Source organism: Mustela putorius, unplaced genomic scaffold (assembly GCF_011764305.1).
Source record: "Mustela putorius furo isolate JIRA1106 unplaced genomic scaffold, ASM1176430v1.1 tig00000275_pilon_pilon_pilon, whole genome shotgun sequence".
Lineage (NCBI taxonomy): Eukaryota > Metazoa > Chordata > Mammalia > Carnivora > Mustelidae > Mustela > Mustela putorius.
In genome coordinates this window covers 32,981,392-32,997,279 of record NW_025421341.1, presented here as the reverse complement: position 1 = coordinate 32,997,279, position 15,888 = coordinate 32,981,392, and the positions used below count along the sequence as shown (strand labels likewise).

Genomic DNA, 15,888 nt, shown 5'->3' with positions numbered 1-15,888 from the left:
TAATACGTGTAAGAGATAAGAGTATTCTTTCTCCCCATTTCAGTGAAAGATGTCATGACATTGTGCAGAGTTTTTTAAACACACTCATAGTACTGTCAATACTTTTTATGAGGTAGTCATGATAAAAATATAAGCAAATTTCCAACTTATAAGTTAAAAGACACTAACTTGGTCTTTGAGGTATGTGATACAACCTCAAAGATACATTTTAGAACATAAAAAAACTTTTGAGTTTTTAATAAATAAAAATAAGACACCAAACCTTGGTCAAATAGGTATTGTTCGATAGGTCAGATAGGTCAGGTATTGTTAGATAGGTTAGATAGGTCAGATAGGTAATTGTTATATAGATCACACAAACTATCTAGAAATAAAGCAGACCTGTTTAATATGAGTAATAAAAATTTTTCATTGAATTAACTTGTCAGGTTCTGTGTCTCAAAGAACATTTGCTCCTAGACATCATATTAAGTTCACAATAATCTGGAAAGAAAAAAAAAATCTAATATACATTTAACTTAAGAGGCTTAACATAAATGTCTACTGAAGATCTGAATGGGAAATACTTTATAAAACATCCAACATAATTTTCCTTTGTTTACAGAGCAGATGTGTTCCAGAAAAAAATGAAGGCCAATTTCTATAAACTGTATTTTATAAACCCAATGATATTTCTAATAAAACTGAAGATACATTCTCAGGTAAGAAATCCCGCCTCAAAAAAACACTTTAAAAACAAATCTCTGTGAGGACAGAAACTATGTTCAACTCATTCACCATCATATCCTTAAAGGATCTTCCCTCCCAACACTGATTTGAAAAATATTTACTGAATGCCTACTATGTGTCAGGTCTGACTTTAGGTTGTAGCAGTGAATATTCTGTTCTTAGGGACCTCACATTTCAGGGCAGAGACAGACAATAAATAGATACGTGTAATAAAAATATCAGGTGGTGATAAGTCCTATGAAGAAAAAACAAAGCAGGGTAAGGAGATGAATGAGAATACCAGAAGGGGATGTTTCTCTACAAATTTTTATGCAATTTTTATCACATATAGTGAAAATGCCATTTTAATTCCTAGCTTTAGTAAGGTTTTATGTGACTAGAAAAAGTTATTTGTATCCAATACTAATACTCTTTATTAGAGAAAAAGTTGAGCAAATTAAAATTTAATTCCTGGACTCAATCAGTAAGTAACTATGTTTTATTTTATTTTATTTTATTGTGGACAAGAGAGAATTAAAAACAATGACTCCTCTGATGTAAAGACACTGGGAGCATAATCTAGCTATACTTGTGTTCTTTATGTTCTCGTTCTCATTATGCTTGTATTCTCTCTCTCTCTTTCTCTCTCTCACACACACACACACACACACACACACACACACACACACACACCCATGCATGCACATACTCCATTAAAAGAAAAGATCATGTTCTGGGGAGTGGTTAAGGTATATGGGTTTGTGCTATGAAAGGCAAAAATGAGATGATTATGTCATTGCTGTGAATGAAAAATACCTGTTTAAGCAAGAGTGCATTTCTTTATCAATCCCATGATGAATTGTATTTCCCAGTCATTTGCTTGCCTAACCCGCTCTTGATTCTGTCACTTTTGAGGATTTAACAAGTATCAGGTTAGCTATTACGTTTGCGAGAATAATCAGGCAAATAGCAGTTAAATGACTTTCTTAAAACAAAAACAAAAAAGGAAGGTTAGCTGATTTGGATGGTCTCATTCAAGAAGGTTGATTTCCACAATATTAATCATGCCAATTAAACATGTAAATTACCATGTAAAGTGACCAGAGTAATTCTTCAAAGAAAAAAAGTATTCTATCTTCTTTTTTTAAAGGAAATCAATGGTTTCAAGAAGAAATTCAACAGCATTGTTTCCATTACAGTCACCCACGCAATGTGGTGGTTTATTCTTAACCGGCTTAGAGGAACCCAGCATGTGAGGAAGGTAGTTCTGGGAAGCTTAGTGAGACAAGTTAACTCTTATAGATCACACCACACTTGCATTTTTATGGTGGCTATACAAACTTTTCTGCAAGGGAAAACAGTCTGGTGCAAGGAAAGAACTGACCCAACTGGCTTTGGGCTTTACCTTGTTTCCTGTGCCAGCACAGCAGATGCCCAGGGCCATAGCAGCTCCATAACGCACGTGAGGATTGTAACTCTCTGACAACAATGAAACAACACTGGGGCACTGTTCAGGGGTCCTGATAAGAAACAGAGGAAATGAAGACAGTGTTAGAGGTAAAATATTTTAAATAAAGATGGAAGAATTTAAACAGTTTTTTTTTTTTTTTTTAACTGTATGGGGAACAACAGTTATATTTCACATAGAAGTAGGGAGAATAAAAAACCACCCATGGAATTCTAATTATTGATATTAAAAATCTATTTTCTGTATCCTGAGAATGCAGAGAAAGAAAGCAGAATATAGCAGTGATTCCTTAACCATAACTCTGCATTAGACCAAGCATTACAGTCATTCCTTTGTGCCTCCTCCATAATGGGTAATAACCATGAGGGTGTGGAGGGCACATAATGCTCTACATGGATCTTACTTTGTGTTTTGTATCAGAAGACAAAAGCTGTTATACAGACTCAGGGATGTTTCCAAAGCTGCACAAAAGCTCTGAATCACCCAGTATAACTCTGATTGAATATCAAATTGGTAAATATGCCTTGATAATGAAAAAATTCTGCTTTTTTTCTTTAGCAACTATTGTTGTGTTGATAAGGACAGAATTTTTTTTTTTAAGTTTTATTTATTTATTTATTTGAGAGAGAGCAACAGAGCGTGTTGAGTGTGGGAAGAAGCAGAGGGAGTGGGACAAGTAGACTCCATGCTGAGCGCAGAGCCTGACATGGAGCTTGATGCCATGACCCTGAAACCATTACCCAAGCTGAAATCAAGAGTCAGACACTCAAACAACTGAGCCACCCAGGTGCCCCAGAAATTGTTTTTTTCTCAACCTCTTCATAGCTCAGCAAAGACAAAAAAACCCAGGAAAACCCTAACTAATGAAATACCTGATCTCAACTTTATAGTGGTTACTCTTCAGGGGCAGCAGGATGAGGGTAATAACTAGAAGAGAAGTAAGGGGCACCTGGGTGGCTCAGTTGTTAAGCACCTGCCTTCAGCTCAGGTCATGATCCCAGGGTCCTGGGATCGAGGCCCACATCGGGCTCCCTGCTTGATGGGAAGCCTGCTTCTCCCTCTCCTGTTCCCCTCTGCTTGTGTTCCTCCTTCTCTGTCAAATAAATAAGTAAAACCTTAGGGGAAAAAAAAAAGAGAGAGAATGTAAGGGGAGTATCTGGGTAGCTGATAATGATCTCAACCTGGGTGCTGGTTACAGTGTGTGTTAGATTGTGAAAATTCACCAAACTGTAGGTTAATTACGTGCATGTTTTTGGATATATAGTATACTTCAGTAAAATCTGAAAGAAAAAGGCTACCCATATAACTACATTTAATAAAGTTTTTTTTTTAAAAAACACTATTTTCTTGTGAATGAAAGCAGTTACTACCTATAGACCAATTCAAATCCATAACTCTGCTGGAACTGTCCTCCAGACTGAAACTCTAGTTAAGTGATAAATTCAAATTTCAAATGGAGTAGAGCCAAATTTATGGAAACATGAAATTTTGCTATAAGGCTGGATTTCCTCCTTATAACAAGGTGCATCATTCTTTCTTGAAAATTTTCTCAGTTTGACTAAGCTTCCTAGTAGGAATAATTTGTAATTTGTAATACTAACAGCAACAATATGGGAAAAAAAGCTTGGTATTATAAAAGATGCAAAGTATTAAGAAACAGAGGATTTGGGTTCTAGTTCTAGTTTTGTTAATTTCTTAGTATGTCATGACATTAGGTAAGTCACTTTTTTTTGTAAGTAGAGATAACTTTTCTTTTGCTGGAATACACAGAAAACAAAATGAGTAAATAACTGAAAATATGGTGATTATATATATATACACCTTCAGTTAATGCACACTGACATAAATAACATTATATAAGAGAAAGCCATGAAGTAAAAAACCCATGTTCCAGTTCCTGCTTTGTCTCTAAATAGCTGGGATAATTCAGATAAAGTTTAATAAACCATATACTCTGTGATCCCTTTCTATGTACAAAAAAAGGAATGGGACTAGAAGTTCCATAATGTCTTTCCTAGTTTATAATTCAATGGCTTTTTTAAAAAAAAGATTTTATTTATTTATTTGTTAGAGGGAAAGAGAGACAGAGAACACAAGCAGGGGAAGTAGCAGGTGGAGGGAGAAGCAGACTCCCCACCAAGTGAGGAGCCCAATGCTGGGATCATGACCTGAGCCGAAGGCAGATGCTTAATCAACTGAGCCACCTAGAACTCCCCAATTCTATGATTTTTAAAATCACAGTGACTCCTTAAATAATCTCTTATAAAATATATAAACTCTTATAAAATAAACCTCTTATATCTCTTATAAAATAAACTCCTTAAATAATCTCTGCCTTCTTTTCCTTTTGCCCTCCTTTTGCTATGGTAGTGAGAATAACATGGGCTTGGAATCAGAAAGACTTGAATTCCAATTCCAGTGCCATTTAATACTAGAGTGGCAATCACTAAATCTCTCTAAGCCTTAACTGCATCACCCATGAAATGGTGTCTGTCCCACCTTACTCATGCTAGGAAAGGTGGTGGTATGGTAGAGTAGAATACTATACCACAATCATTGAACCCTAAATGCATTATCAGAAACTGTCTCTGGATCAGAACCAGGAATGTGGCTATCCAAGTTGTAGTTTGGGTTCTTATTTGTAAAAAAGGGAAGGTAACTCAAGCCCAAACATTCATGGAAAATAATATAAAGTGAATTGGATATTAAACCTAGAAAGCTGGTTGTATTCAGAGTCCTGACCTCTAGATCTCCTCACCAACTTTTTAAGGAGCTAATGGCAGACAGAACACTTACCTACTGGTCCCACAGCTACAGCAAGGGCAGGAAATTCCAGGGAAAACTGACTCACACTGAAGAGCTTATTTTAAATGTATCTTAAAACTTCATTTATTTTATGATGCTCACTTGTTTAAAAAAGTATTATACTTAGAACAGGATATTAACAGTTTCATGAGGTTCAGAGAAAATTATGCCAGTGAACATAAATACTGGGAGCTTAATGTAAAGCTTTACCTAGTTGATTACCACAAAGACTAAAATAGGTTTTAAGGGCTATAAACTCAAAGAACATAGAAAAAAAAAAAATTCTTGTTAAGTTTCTCAGTCGATAACAGTTCCAATGCTGACACATTCTTCAATAAAGTGTTAAGACAAGAAACGATACATTTTTTAATTAGCTTAGACATTCAGTCCCTTCAAGAGTACAGTAAAACCAGAGTATCTATGTTTACTTTAATTTTTAGCAAGTAGCTCTAAAAGGACAAAAGAATCCTTCTAAGCAATGATTGGAATGTAAATATTCGCTGGAAGCAAAACTTTGGCACATTAATCCTTGTCTAAACATGTAACACACAGAAAATGTATGCATAAATATAAAAATTTTAAAGTCACAGTTAATAAATGAATAAATGGCAAAACAATTATCACCACCACTTTGAGGCTTGGAATGAATTAATGGACCTCAGGATAATTATCAATGACTGCTAACATCACAAAAATAGGAACAAGTTGCCCTAATGTGCACTGCCAGCCCTGCCCCTCTAAAAAGGAGAAAGAGAGAGAGAGAGAGAGAGAGAGAGAGAGAGAGAAACTGAACCTCAGTGTGACCAAGCCTCGAGATCTAAGTATTAATTTACAGGAAATACAGAAGACCAAAAAGCACATTAAATTACACATAGGGATGCGGGATGCAATTAGCAAAATCCCTACTGTGCAAACTTGAGTCATAATAACCTGGTTTCTTCAACAAATGAACCGCAAGGTGGAAACAAAAAGAGATTAAAAGAAAATACATCAAATCTTTAATAACAGTCCATAGGGTTTTCTTTCACTTATTTTAGATAATTCTAACACTACTGGAATCTTAGCTTGCTTTTCTTTCTTTCTTTCCTTTCTTCCTTCAAGATTTTATTTATTTGACACACAGAGATCACAAGTAGGCAGAGAGGCAGGAGGAGAGAGAGGGGGAAACAGGCTCCCCGCTGCGCAGAGCCTGATTCGATGCAGGGCTCAATTTCAGGACCCTGAGATCATGACCTGAGCCGAAGGCAGACACTCAACTGACTGAGCCACCCAGGTGCCCCAAATCTTAGCTTTTCTACACAAGCATTTATCTCTTAGATAACATCACAAAATAATTCCAATCATTTGATATAATTTCTTCAGATTAGCATTTATAACAAAGTATTTAAATGACTAATCCCTGACCAGCAATAAAAACTTATCTCTTGGGGTGCCTGGGTCGCTCAGTGGGTTAAGCCTCTGCCTTCAGCTCAGGTCATGATCCCAGGGTCCTGGGATCCAGCCCCGCATCGGGCTCTCTGCTCAGCAGGGAGCCTGCTTCCTCCTCTCTCTCTGCCTGCCTCTCTGCCTACTTGTGATCTCTGCCTGTCAAATAAATAAATAAATAAAATCTTAAAACAAAAACAACTTATCTCTTTGTCTCCATGAACATATTTATTTATTTTAAAAACAGATTTGATTGACTGGGAGGGGCGGGGGTGAGCAAGGGAAGGTCAGGGAGAAGGAAAAGCAGGCTCCCCACTGTGCAGGGAAATAATATGGAGCTCAACCCCCTACCACCCAGAGCATAAGTGGAGCCAAAACCAAGACTTCAACACTCAACCTACTGAATCACCCAGGTGCCTCTCCATGAACATATTTAGAAAAGCAAATGTCTAGAAATAATCAAGTCACAGGAAAATAATGGGTTTTGTTTTACTAAGTAGGGGGATTCAGAGAACAAGGAATTCAATAGTTCGGAAACCACTTTATTAGCATAAAATGTGTTATGTCTGACAGCTTTTTCACATATTTATGTTTTGCTATGCTAAATTTAAAAGTATATTTACTCAGACAATTATAAATGTGCTAGCTGCATTTCTTTTTAACATTGGAGCTACACGTGGTGGGAACTCTAACAACTTTTTTTGTTCCTTATATTTTGGCTAGTTTATAAAAATAAAAAGGTGAGTATCATTAGGTTAAAAAAAATGGGGAGAGAGTGCCTGGGTGGCTCGTTGGTAAAGCATCTGTCTTTGGTTCAGGTCATGTTCCCAGGGTCCTAGTAGAATGGAGCCTACACCTGCCCCAATCAGGCTGCTTCTCCCTCTCTCTCTGCAGCTCCCTCCTGCTTGTGTGTTCCCTCTCTGTCAAATTGATAAATAAAATCTTAAAAAAAACCACCACCAACAACAAAAAAAAACGGGCAGAGATTTATTTTTTGAGTTTTATTTTCATTACAATATAAAAGAAATGCATCAAATATTTATTATCAGGAAAATAACTGAGAAAGAAGAAAGCAGTTTTGTTTACCCAGCACACTTTTATCCCACGAACTTCTATATTTTAAGCTACTGCTATTCGTGGATTTTCATTTTATCAGTTTAGATATATCTACTACATGTGAAGTATCATTAAGAAAACAAAACGAAATTTCATAGATCCTGCCCTAAATCATACAAATTTAGTCCTACCTTTAATATATATATTTTTAAATCATTTTACTAGACTTCAGATAATTAAAAATAGCTATAGTTCTAGATAAGCTTTTGCTTTATTTCCAAACAGACTGTTTCTTTCAGGTGCTACCAAAATAGGGCAAAAATACCTCAAAAAATGAGAAGAAAGTAAATTTGTAAGATTTATACAAAGAATTCTACTTCACCATAATAAGAAACATGGCCCTTAAAAATATCAAATTGCATTCCTGGACCTACAGAAATCTCTAATATTCAAAAAGATATAATATTATTAGCACATTCCCACTACACCTTAAAATGAGCAAACCAGGGAAAGTCTTACAGTGTGAGTGAGAGATTATACAATTGTAGATTATTAAAATATTAATATTTCCTTGATTTTATAAAAATAACATAAATATACTTCAATTCTCAGAAAGTTTAATTCATTTCTGGTATTTAAATAACTGTCCTAATAATAAAGGTCTACTTCTAATAGCTGATTACAGTGATTACTGAAGACTTCCAGAGCTGAGCAAATATAAATCAAATATTTGGGTCTTTTATGATCAACTGTAATTCTAGATATAAGAATTCTTTTGATTAAAGACATTTCATGATATCAAGTTGTACTATAGAATTTCACCGATATTTTAAAAAAATATCTTATTCTTTGGTCCTTGACAAAAGTGGATACAGTCATGAGCAGCTCTCTTTGGCAATATCAACCTGGCAAAAACCGTCAGAATGAACTCTGAAAAAAATCTAATGAAAAACTTACAACAACCATGGGTCAGCTTAATGAAGCACTGTTGTCAGAGAGTGCTGTGATATTGGGAACTGCTCATCTACCACCCTACTCTGAGACTGGTGGTGTCAGTGGAGAGGGCGGCCTGTGTCCTAGCACAGCTGTTAATGAGAGCAAGACAGACTTTATTCTCACAGAACTGAGAACAAATTGTGTTCCAACCTGCCTGGTGCCTCCTTGAAGCACCAGTGCAATAGCCTGCCTTTATTTCACCAAACTTAAGAGAACTCGCAGGCCTGGAGCAGCTTGCCAGGTGACATTTGTTGAAAACATGTAAAGGCAAAAGTACTGGCCATGGGAGCCTGGGGCAAGGATTAACGGTTAACTTAGGCAATAAACGGACCAAGAAGCTTGGGAAGAAAGAGGCTGGGAGAGGAGATACGTGGGGTTAATAAGGGCTTTAGAAGCTGCCACATACACCGAGGGAATGGCGAATACCACATGCGTACTCAGGGTTAGACACATGCTCAGGAAAGGCCTGAGAATACTCGAAACTTTCACTCCCAGACCTGCACAAGCAGGAAGCAAAGGCTAAGGCATAGTAATTAGGCTAAATTAAAGGAGTGTCCTTACACAGCCAATATGCAAGGACTGGGGGAATCTTTTTCCTTTTCCCTTTCTTTTTTTTCCTTTTCTTGGCTCCAGGCATTTAAGGAAACTGTCAAAAAACCCACTAGCTGACCGCCAGACTAAAGTAACACAGAGCTGGAGGCAGAGGCTTAACCCACTGAGCCACCCAGGTGCTCATATAAAGCTACTTTTAAAAAAGTCACCAAACAATCCACAAGAAGCAGCAATAATAAACCCCTGGAAGGGGCGGGGGGTCGGAATCTGATTTCCTTTGTTGCCACACTGTAATATTCAAAACATCCAGTTTTCAACAAAAAATTAAGAGTCATGAAAAAAAATAAGGAAATACATAAAGCCTACTCACAAGAAAAAAAAGAAATTAATAGAATGAGTCCCCGAGTAAGCCTAAGTATTGGACTTAAGCCATCTTAAATACATTCAAAGAGGAAAAAAAAAAAAAAAGAAAGGCAAATAACTAAATAAAACAGGAGAACAATTCCTCATCATTCAAGAAAAATAAAAAAATAGAAATTATTTTTAGATACACAAAATCAAATTCTGGAACTAAAAAGTAAAAGTGAAATGAAAAATTCACTAGAGAGGGTTCAACAACAGAACTGGGCAGGCAGAAGAATCAAGTTAGGTAAAGTGACAATATTAAATTAAATTGAGAATTATGTTAGGTGAATTGAGATTATCTAACCTGAGGAGCAGAAAGAGAAAAGAATTTTATAAAATGAACAGAGGCTTAAAAACCAGTGGGACACCATCAAGCATACTAACATTGCATAGATGGGAGTCCTAGAGGGAATGAGAGGGAGAGAGAGGTAGAAAGAACACTGAAGAAATAATGGCCAAAACCTCCCAAATTTTGATAAAAGACTAGAAACTCAACAAACTCTAAGCAGGATAAACTCAGAAATAAGTGATCAAAGAAGATAAAACCTACATTCTAGTAGGAGACATATAATCAAAAATAAATGATAAACTAAGTAAAAAATGTTAAGTAATAAAGAGAACAAAAAAAGGAAATCAAGGTAAGGGGTATTGGAAGAGACAGGAGAGGAAGGTTTAACAGTACCAATTAGGGTAGTCAGCGTAGGCTTCAATGATAATGTGGTATTTAAAAAAAAAAAAAGATTTTATTTATTTATTTGACAGAGATCACAAGTAGGCAGAGAGGCAGGCAGAGAGAGAGGGAGAAGCAGGCTCCCTGCTGAGCAGAGAGCCTGATGTGGGGCTCAATCCCAGGACCCTGGGATCACGACCTGAGCTAAAGGCAGAGGCTTAACACACTGAGCCACCCAGGAGCCCCGATAATGTGGTATTTTAAGCAAAGACAGGAAGGCAGTAAGGAAGCAAGTCAAGTGGCTAGGTGGGGGAAGAGTATATTACATATTAGGTAGAGAAAATACCTCATGCAAAAGCCCAATGATAAAACAATGCCAGGCAAGTTTGTGGAACAGCAGAGGCCAGTGGTTTGAGTGTGGTGAAGAAGGGGAAGAATAATTGAAACTATGGCCAGATCATAAAAGCTTTATAGGAACTTTACAGGCCAGGGGTTACTGGAACTTTGCCTTTTATTATGAGTGAAATAAAGGGCCACTGGAGGATTCTGAGCAAAGGAATATGATCTGCCTTGTTTAAAAAGGATCATTTTGGCTGCTTTATTGAGAACAGAGGGCAAAGGCAGAATAAAGAAGACTGGTTAGGAGGCTTCCTAGAAATGCAGTCAAGATATGATGGTGACTTAGGGGAAATTTTGGTATATATGGGTTTGGGGTATGCGTGTGCGTGTGTGTATATATATGTATTTATATATACCGATATATATATGGCATAGAACCAACAAGATTTCCTGAAGGAAAAAAACGTAGAATTTGAGATAGAGAGACTGGGAAGATGCAACTGCCTTTATCTGAGATAAATAGACCAATATATAAAGCAGATCTGGAGACAGAGAACATAAGTTCAGTTTTAGACAATCTGAGTTTGAGATGTTTTTTTAGACATCTAAGGAAAAATTGAGTAGGCGATCAAACATGAGTCTGGAGTCTAGGCTAGAGATAGAAGTTTGGGAGTTTCAGTATATAGATGGTATTTTTTGGGCTGGCGGTTCCGGGAATGCAGGAGAACAACAGAAACGACCGCTGGGGCCGCCATCTTCCAGTCCCCTCCCCCCCTTCCTTAACCCTAGACTGTCCCGCCAAAAGGGTGTACGCCCAGGTCACGTCTCCATAGGTAACCTGATACCTATGCAGGAAGCAGGACTATCAGGAGCCCTGGACCCCATACCTTCCGATCACCAAATATGGATGTGAGCCCATGCCCTACCTTGGCCAGATAAAAGACTCCTGCCAACTCCCTCCCAGTGCGACATCCCCTACTCCCCTTTCTGGAGTCGAGGAACCTCGCCTGAGGGTGCCCACCTCCTCCCAGGGCAACTTTCCTGACTCCCCTTCTCCTGAGCCCTGAAACTTCACTAGAGAGTGCCTTTAATAAATCTTGCCCTGTGCCTACCTTGCCTGGTGTTGTGTTTACCTCGCCTGCAAAACCTTACAGTATTTAAAGCCATAAATGTATATAAGACACCAAGTACAGACAGGGGAGAGAAGAGATCCAGAAATGAACCCCCAAGAAGGTTGAAGATTAAGAGGCTGAGAAGATGAAACAGAACAAGGAGACTAAAAAGGAACAGTCAGTGAGGCAGGAGAACATCCATGAGAGTGTGATCTACTGGGAGCCAAGCGAAGCTATTCTACGGAAGGGGAAAAGATCAACTGGGTCAGTAGCTGCTATGAAACAGGCAGAGCAGGTTACGTCACCTAATTAAAATGCAGAAATCAAAGCTCAGAGAAAGGTCTCCTAACCCTTAAGGATTCTGCCGGTCTACTTTCATGACCACGAATCATAGCCATTAGGCTGGAAATAGAGTTTTAGTTTTAGGAGCTTTCTTCAACAAGTTAATGGAAACTACGGGTGAATGGAGGAAGACAATAATGAGGGACATGAAGTCAATAGGGGAGAGGAACCTGGGAGGTATCTGTATATTAAAAGGGGAGAAGAAGAGTTAGAAAAGATTCTTTAAGAAACACAAAGAACCAGGATGGAATGTCTCTGAAGGCAGGAAAAGATAAAAGCTTTAAGAAGAAATGCTTAGCCAACAGAGCTGAATATTGCACACAATCTATAACTGGTGTTAAAAATGGAATTTTTAAGAGTTGTTTTAGTAGAACGTTGGAGATAAAAATCTGATTATAAGGATTATAGACTGGGTGGGTGATGAGAAGAGAAAAAGATAGGCAATTTTTTAAAGAAGTTTGATGATGAAGGAAAGAGACTCAAGGGATAGCGAAATGTTTAGTTTTCATTAACTAGAAACCTGAGCATGTCTGCAAGAAAGATATTAGAACTGAGGAACTGAATATTCAAAGCATGAATTCTATGGTGAAAAAGATACTATATTCAGCAAAATTGCAAAGAATATAATAAAGAGTTGGGATCAATAACTTAAATGAAAGTTGTGGAAAAGAGTAATGTCAACATAATCCCAAAAGAGAGGATGGATTGAAAAAAAAAGACACTTCAGAAAGATTAAAAAGTAATAGCACTTTCAGACTGGTCTAAATCTTTCATTAAAACATAGGTAAAATCAGTTGTTGGGGGAGAATGAGCAGAGTCTAAGAAGAACAGATTAAATTTGGAAGAACTATTTTTAGAATTTTAGCTCTTTTGCTGATATGAGTAAGAAAGGAATGGAAAAAAAAAAAAAAAGCCAAAAAAACTTTTTGAGTTGCTCTGTAGGACCTGTTAAAATGAGCTAGTTTTAGCTACCATGTCTGCATTATAATGATCAATATACTTGCTTGTATCCACCTGTAAGGACCTACTTAGTCAGAGGGAGCCATTCTGTTGTTTATGCAGTAAACTTAGATTGACCCTGCCCCTCACAGAGAAACTTACTTAAAAGCAAGTCCAGAAACTAGTCCAAGGTAACAAAGCCCAAATACAAGGGCGGGTCAGGCCAGGTGGAGACATCCAATCAGTGGGGCGCACATACTGTCTCCCAAGCTACCAAGGAGAGTAGGCCCCGCCTTTTGGGCGCCAATTCTGATCAAGTTGATAGGCTAGTTCAAATATCTACTAGGGTAAATTGAAATTCAATTGGCCACCTGTTTGTGACCTAGCATGACTGTGCAGTTTTCTCTGTGTGTTGCAATCTCATTGGCCACCTGTGTGTGGCCAGGCTCAACCACATGGCCTTTGCTCTATAAAAGTTAGTCTGTGAGGCTGGGAGGGGTCGCCCTCTCTGTAAAGAGGTGGCCCCGACCATTCGGTTTGATTCTCCATGCTTGGCACGAAATAAAGCTTTGCTTGACCTTTGCTTTGTATCAGTATCGCTCCTTTGATCACGGACCCATTAATGGGGGACCTAACAAATCCATGAGATAAATTTACACAAGGGAAGAAAATGTTTATCCTGTTCATCGCCACGAGCAAATGAACTCAATGAATAGTTCACAAATAAATGAATACGTACTGGACACAATCCCTATATTGCCAAAAATTCCTTAATGGCTAGTGTTTGAGAATTATGACTGAGAGGTAAAAAAATGTTCTTGGCTGGTATTTGTCTTAGACCTATAAATTAGACTGCCCTTTTAAGTCAAAGACAGACTATGTTCAATAAATTAAAAAGGCATCAGGACAAAAGTCATCATTTTGGATAAAATGTAGGAATTAAGTTTTCTGGTTATGGTCAGATTAGAGCCTGAGTCTGAACTTTAAGGAATTTTAGTAAGAATTTATCTGGAGTTCTTGGTAAATGAGATATTTTACACAAATAAAGTTTCCAGATACTTGAAATTCAATTCCACTATTAAGAATCATACTTTTATATATTTATCATTTTGGATGGTAATCTTTTAAAAAATGCATTTCTTGTATTCCCACCATCCAAAACAGAACCGAATAAAAATTATTTAATCTTTTCTTTAATATGTGGAAGTCATCCCTCTGGTATCAATTATTATACCACATAAAGTTGTGACAGCCTGGGTTGCAGGAGAGCTACAAGCCTCTACACGGAGTCGACCTACATGCCTATACTTCTTACTTTCTGTTTCTTCTGTGGACTCTATTTGCTTTTACCAAAGTGCTTGTCCACCTGTTAATTTGTCAGTCTACTCTGGAGTAAACAGGGAAACGTGTTTGTTAAAACCATCTCAAAGTGGACTTATCACAAACATTCTTTTGTACTATTTAGATTTACCACCATGTGCAAATGGTACTTTTATTAAAGAGGGGAGAGAGACATGTTTCTGTGAATGAGTGTGAAGAGATTTTGAGTGGGGACTTTTAGGCTGCCTTCCATCTAATGTACATGAGCTTTTAGAGCACAGTTCAGTTATTTGCCAACTGAAAGATTGGTCTACTCTTTCATCTATTTCTTTATTATTATTTTGCTTCCTGATTCTCAGCTATGCTTCTAAATTTTTTAAAATTATTAACATATAATAAATTATTTGTTTCAGGGGTACAGTTCTGTGATTCATCAGTCGTACACAATACATAGTGCTCACCAAAATGCATTCCCACCCCAATGTCCATATCCCAGCCAGAGTGAAAAGTTGCCAAATAAGTAGTTTTAACTAGCTGTGTTCCTTAGCCATTAAACTAATTAAAAACAAAAAACAAAAAACAAAAGAAAACAAACAAAAAAAACCCCAATAATAACCCAACCACCAATTTTAACTACTTAGAATTAAGATTCTTAAAAAAATAAGTGAGGAGACCTGAGTGGCTCCGTTGGTTAAGCATCTGCCTTTGGCCCAGGTCATGATCTTGGGGTCCTGGAACTGAGCCCCACATTGGGCTCCTTGTTCAGCAGGGAGCCTGCTTCTCCCTCTCCCTTTGCCCTTTCCCCTTCTCGTGCTCACTTGCTCCCTCTCTCAAATAAATAAATAAAATCTTTAAAAAAAATAAAAAGTGAATGTGGGTAAGAGGGTTAGTACTGGCAAAGTTTATAATAGTAATAATGGTCAGCATTTTTATAAAATAGTCGAATATTTTAAAAAATTTTATCTATAAAAACAAATCATATATTCATTGAATATACTGGTACAACTTTAAATCTGGCATTATTTGTTTTACAGACTCTTATCTGCCTGCACAAGTACAGCTGCTAAATTGTGATTCACAACAAAGCAATATTTCAGCATATTTCAATATTCCTGAATAGAAGCCTGGCACATTAAAATCCATTTGATTGCTCTTGAGTATTGTTTTCATTCAAAATTTAAAGCAAATTATTTTTTCTAAAATACTGAAAAAATACCTGAATTTTGAGTTAAAAAAAGCAGCAAATACTGAATACAATCTGAAGTGCTCAACAGAACTGAAATGAACCAAATATTTTGCAATAACTTTCACACAAGAATAAAAATCTGAAACAGAAAAAGGGCACAACTGTTATTGCTGACCTAGAATTAAGTACTTTAAAAATGAGTGATCTATGATGATCTTTTAAAAAGGAAACTTAGAATGCTCAAGTTCTAATGCTAAGCTACTCTTACCGTCTAGAAAAAACTTAAGCATAGCTGTTAAAGTTTTTATGCCAATTTTCTGAAATAAGGCAGAAATATATTTTTATTATATACTGTATACTTTCCCCAAAATACCTGAGAAAAAATACAAAAACCTGCCAATGAACCAACCCCCCAATCCAGAGGCCATCTGTTTAAAAACGAGCAATCAAAGTTCCTACTAAAACCTATGCATACATGTTGAATTCAGATCTTTCTGTGTTCTTCTATATAAGGCTGCAACCAGAGAGAATTAACTGTGTTCCACAGCCAACACATAAAAGCTGA

The 15,888-nt window shown here is 37.0% G+C and overlaps 1 protein-coding gene across 1 annotated transcript in view; it reads right to left on the bottom strand.

The window, feature by feature from the left end:
- Window positions 1–15,888, bottom strand: part of PSMD1 (proteasome 26S subunit, non-ATPase 1) — a 92,138-nt gene that overhangs the window by 23,900 nt on the left and 52,350 nt on the right. The window contains exon 17 of the mRNA XM_004773457.3: window positions 2,114–2,228. Within this exon, the coding sequence (XP_004773514.1) occupies window positions 2,114–2,228 (115 nt within the window). The remainder of the gene's footprint in view (window positions 1–2,113; window positions 2,229–15,888) is intronic.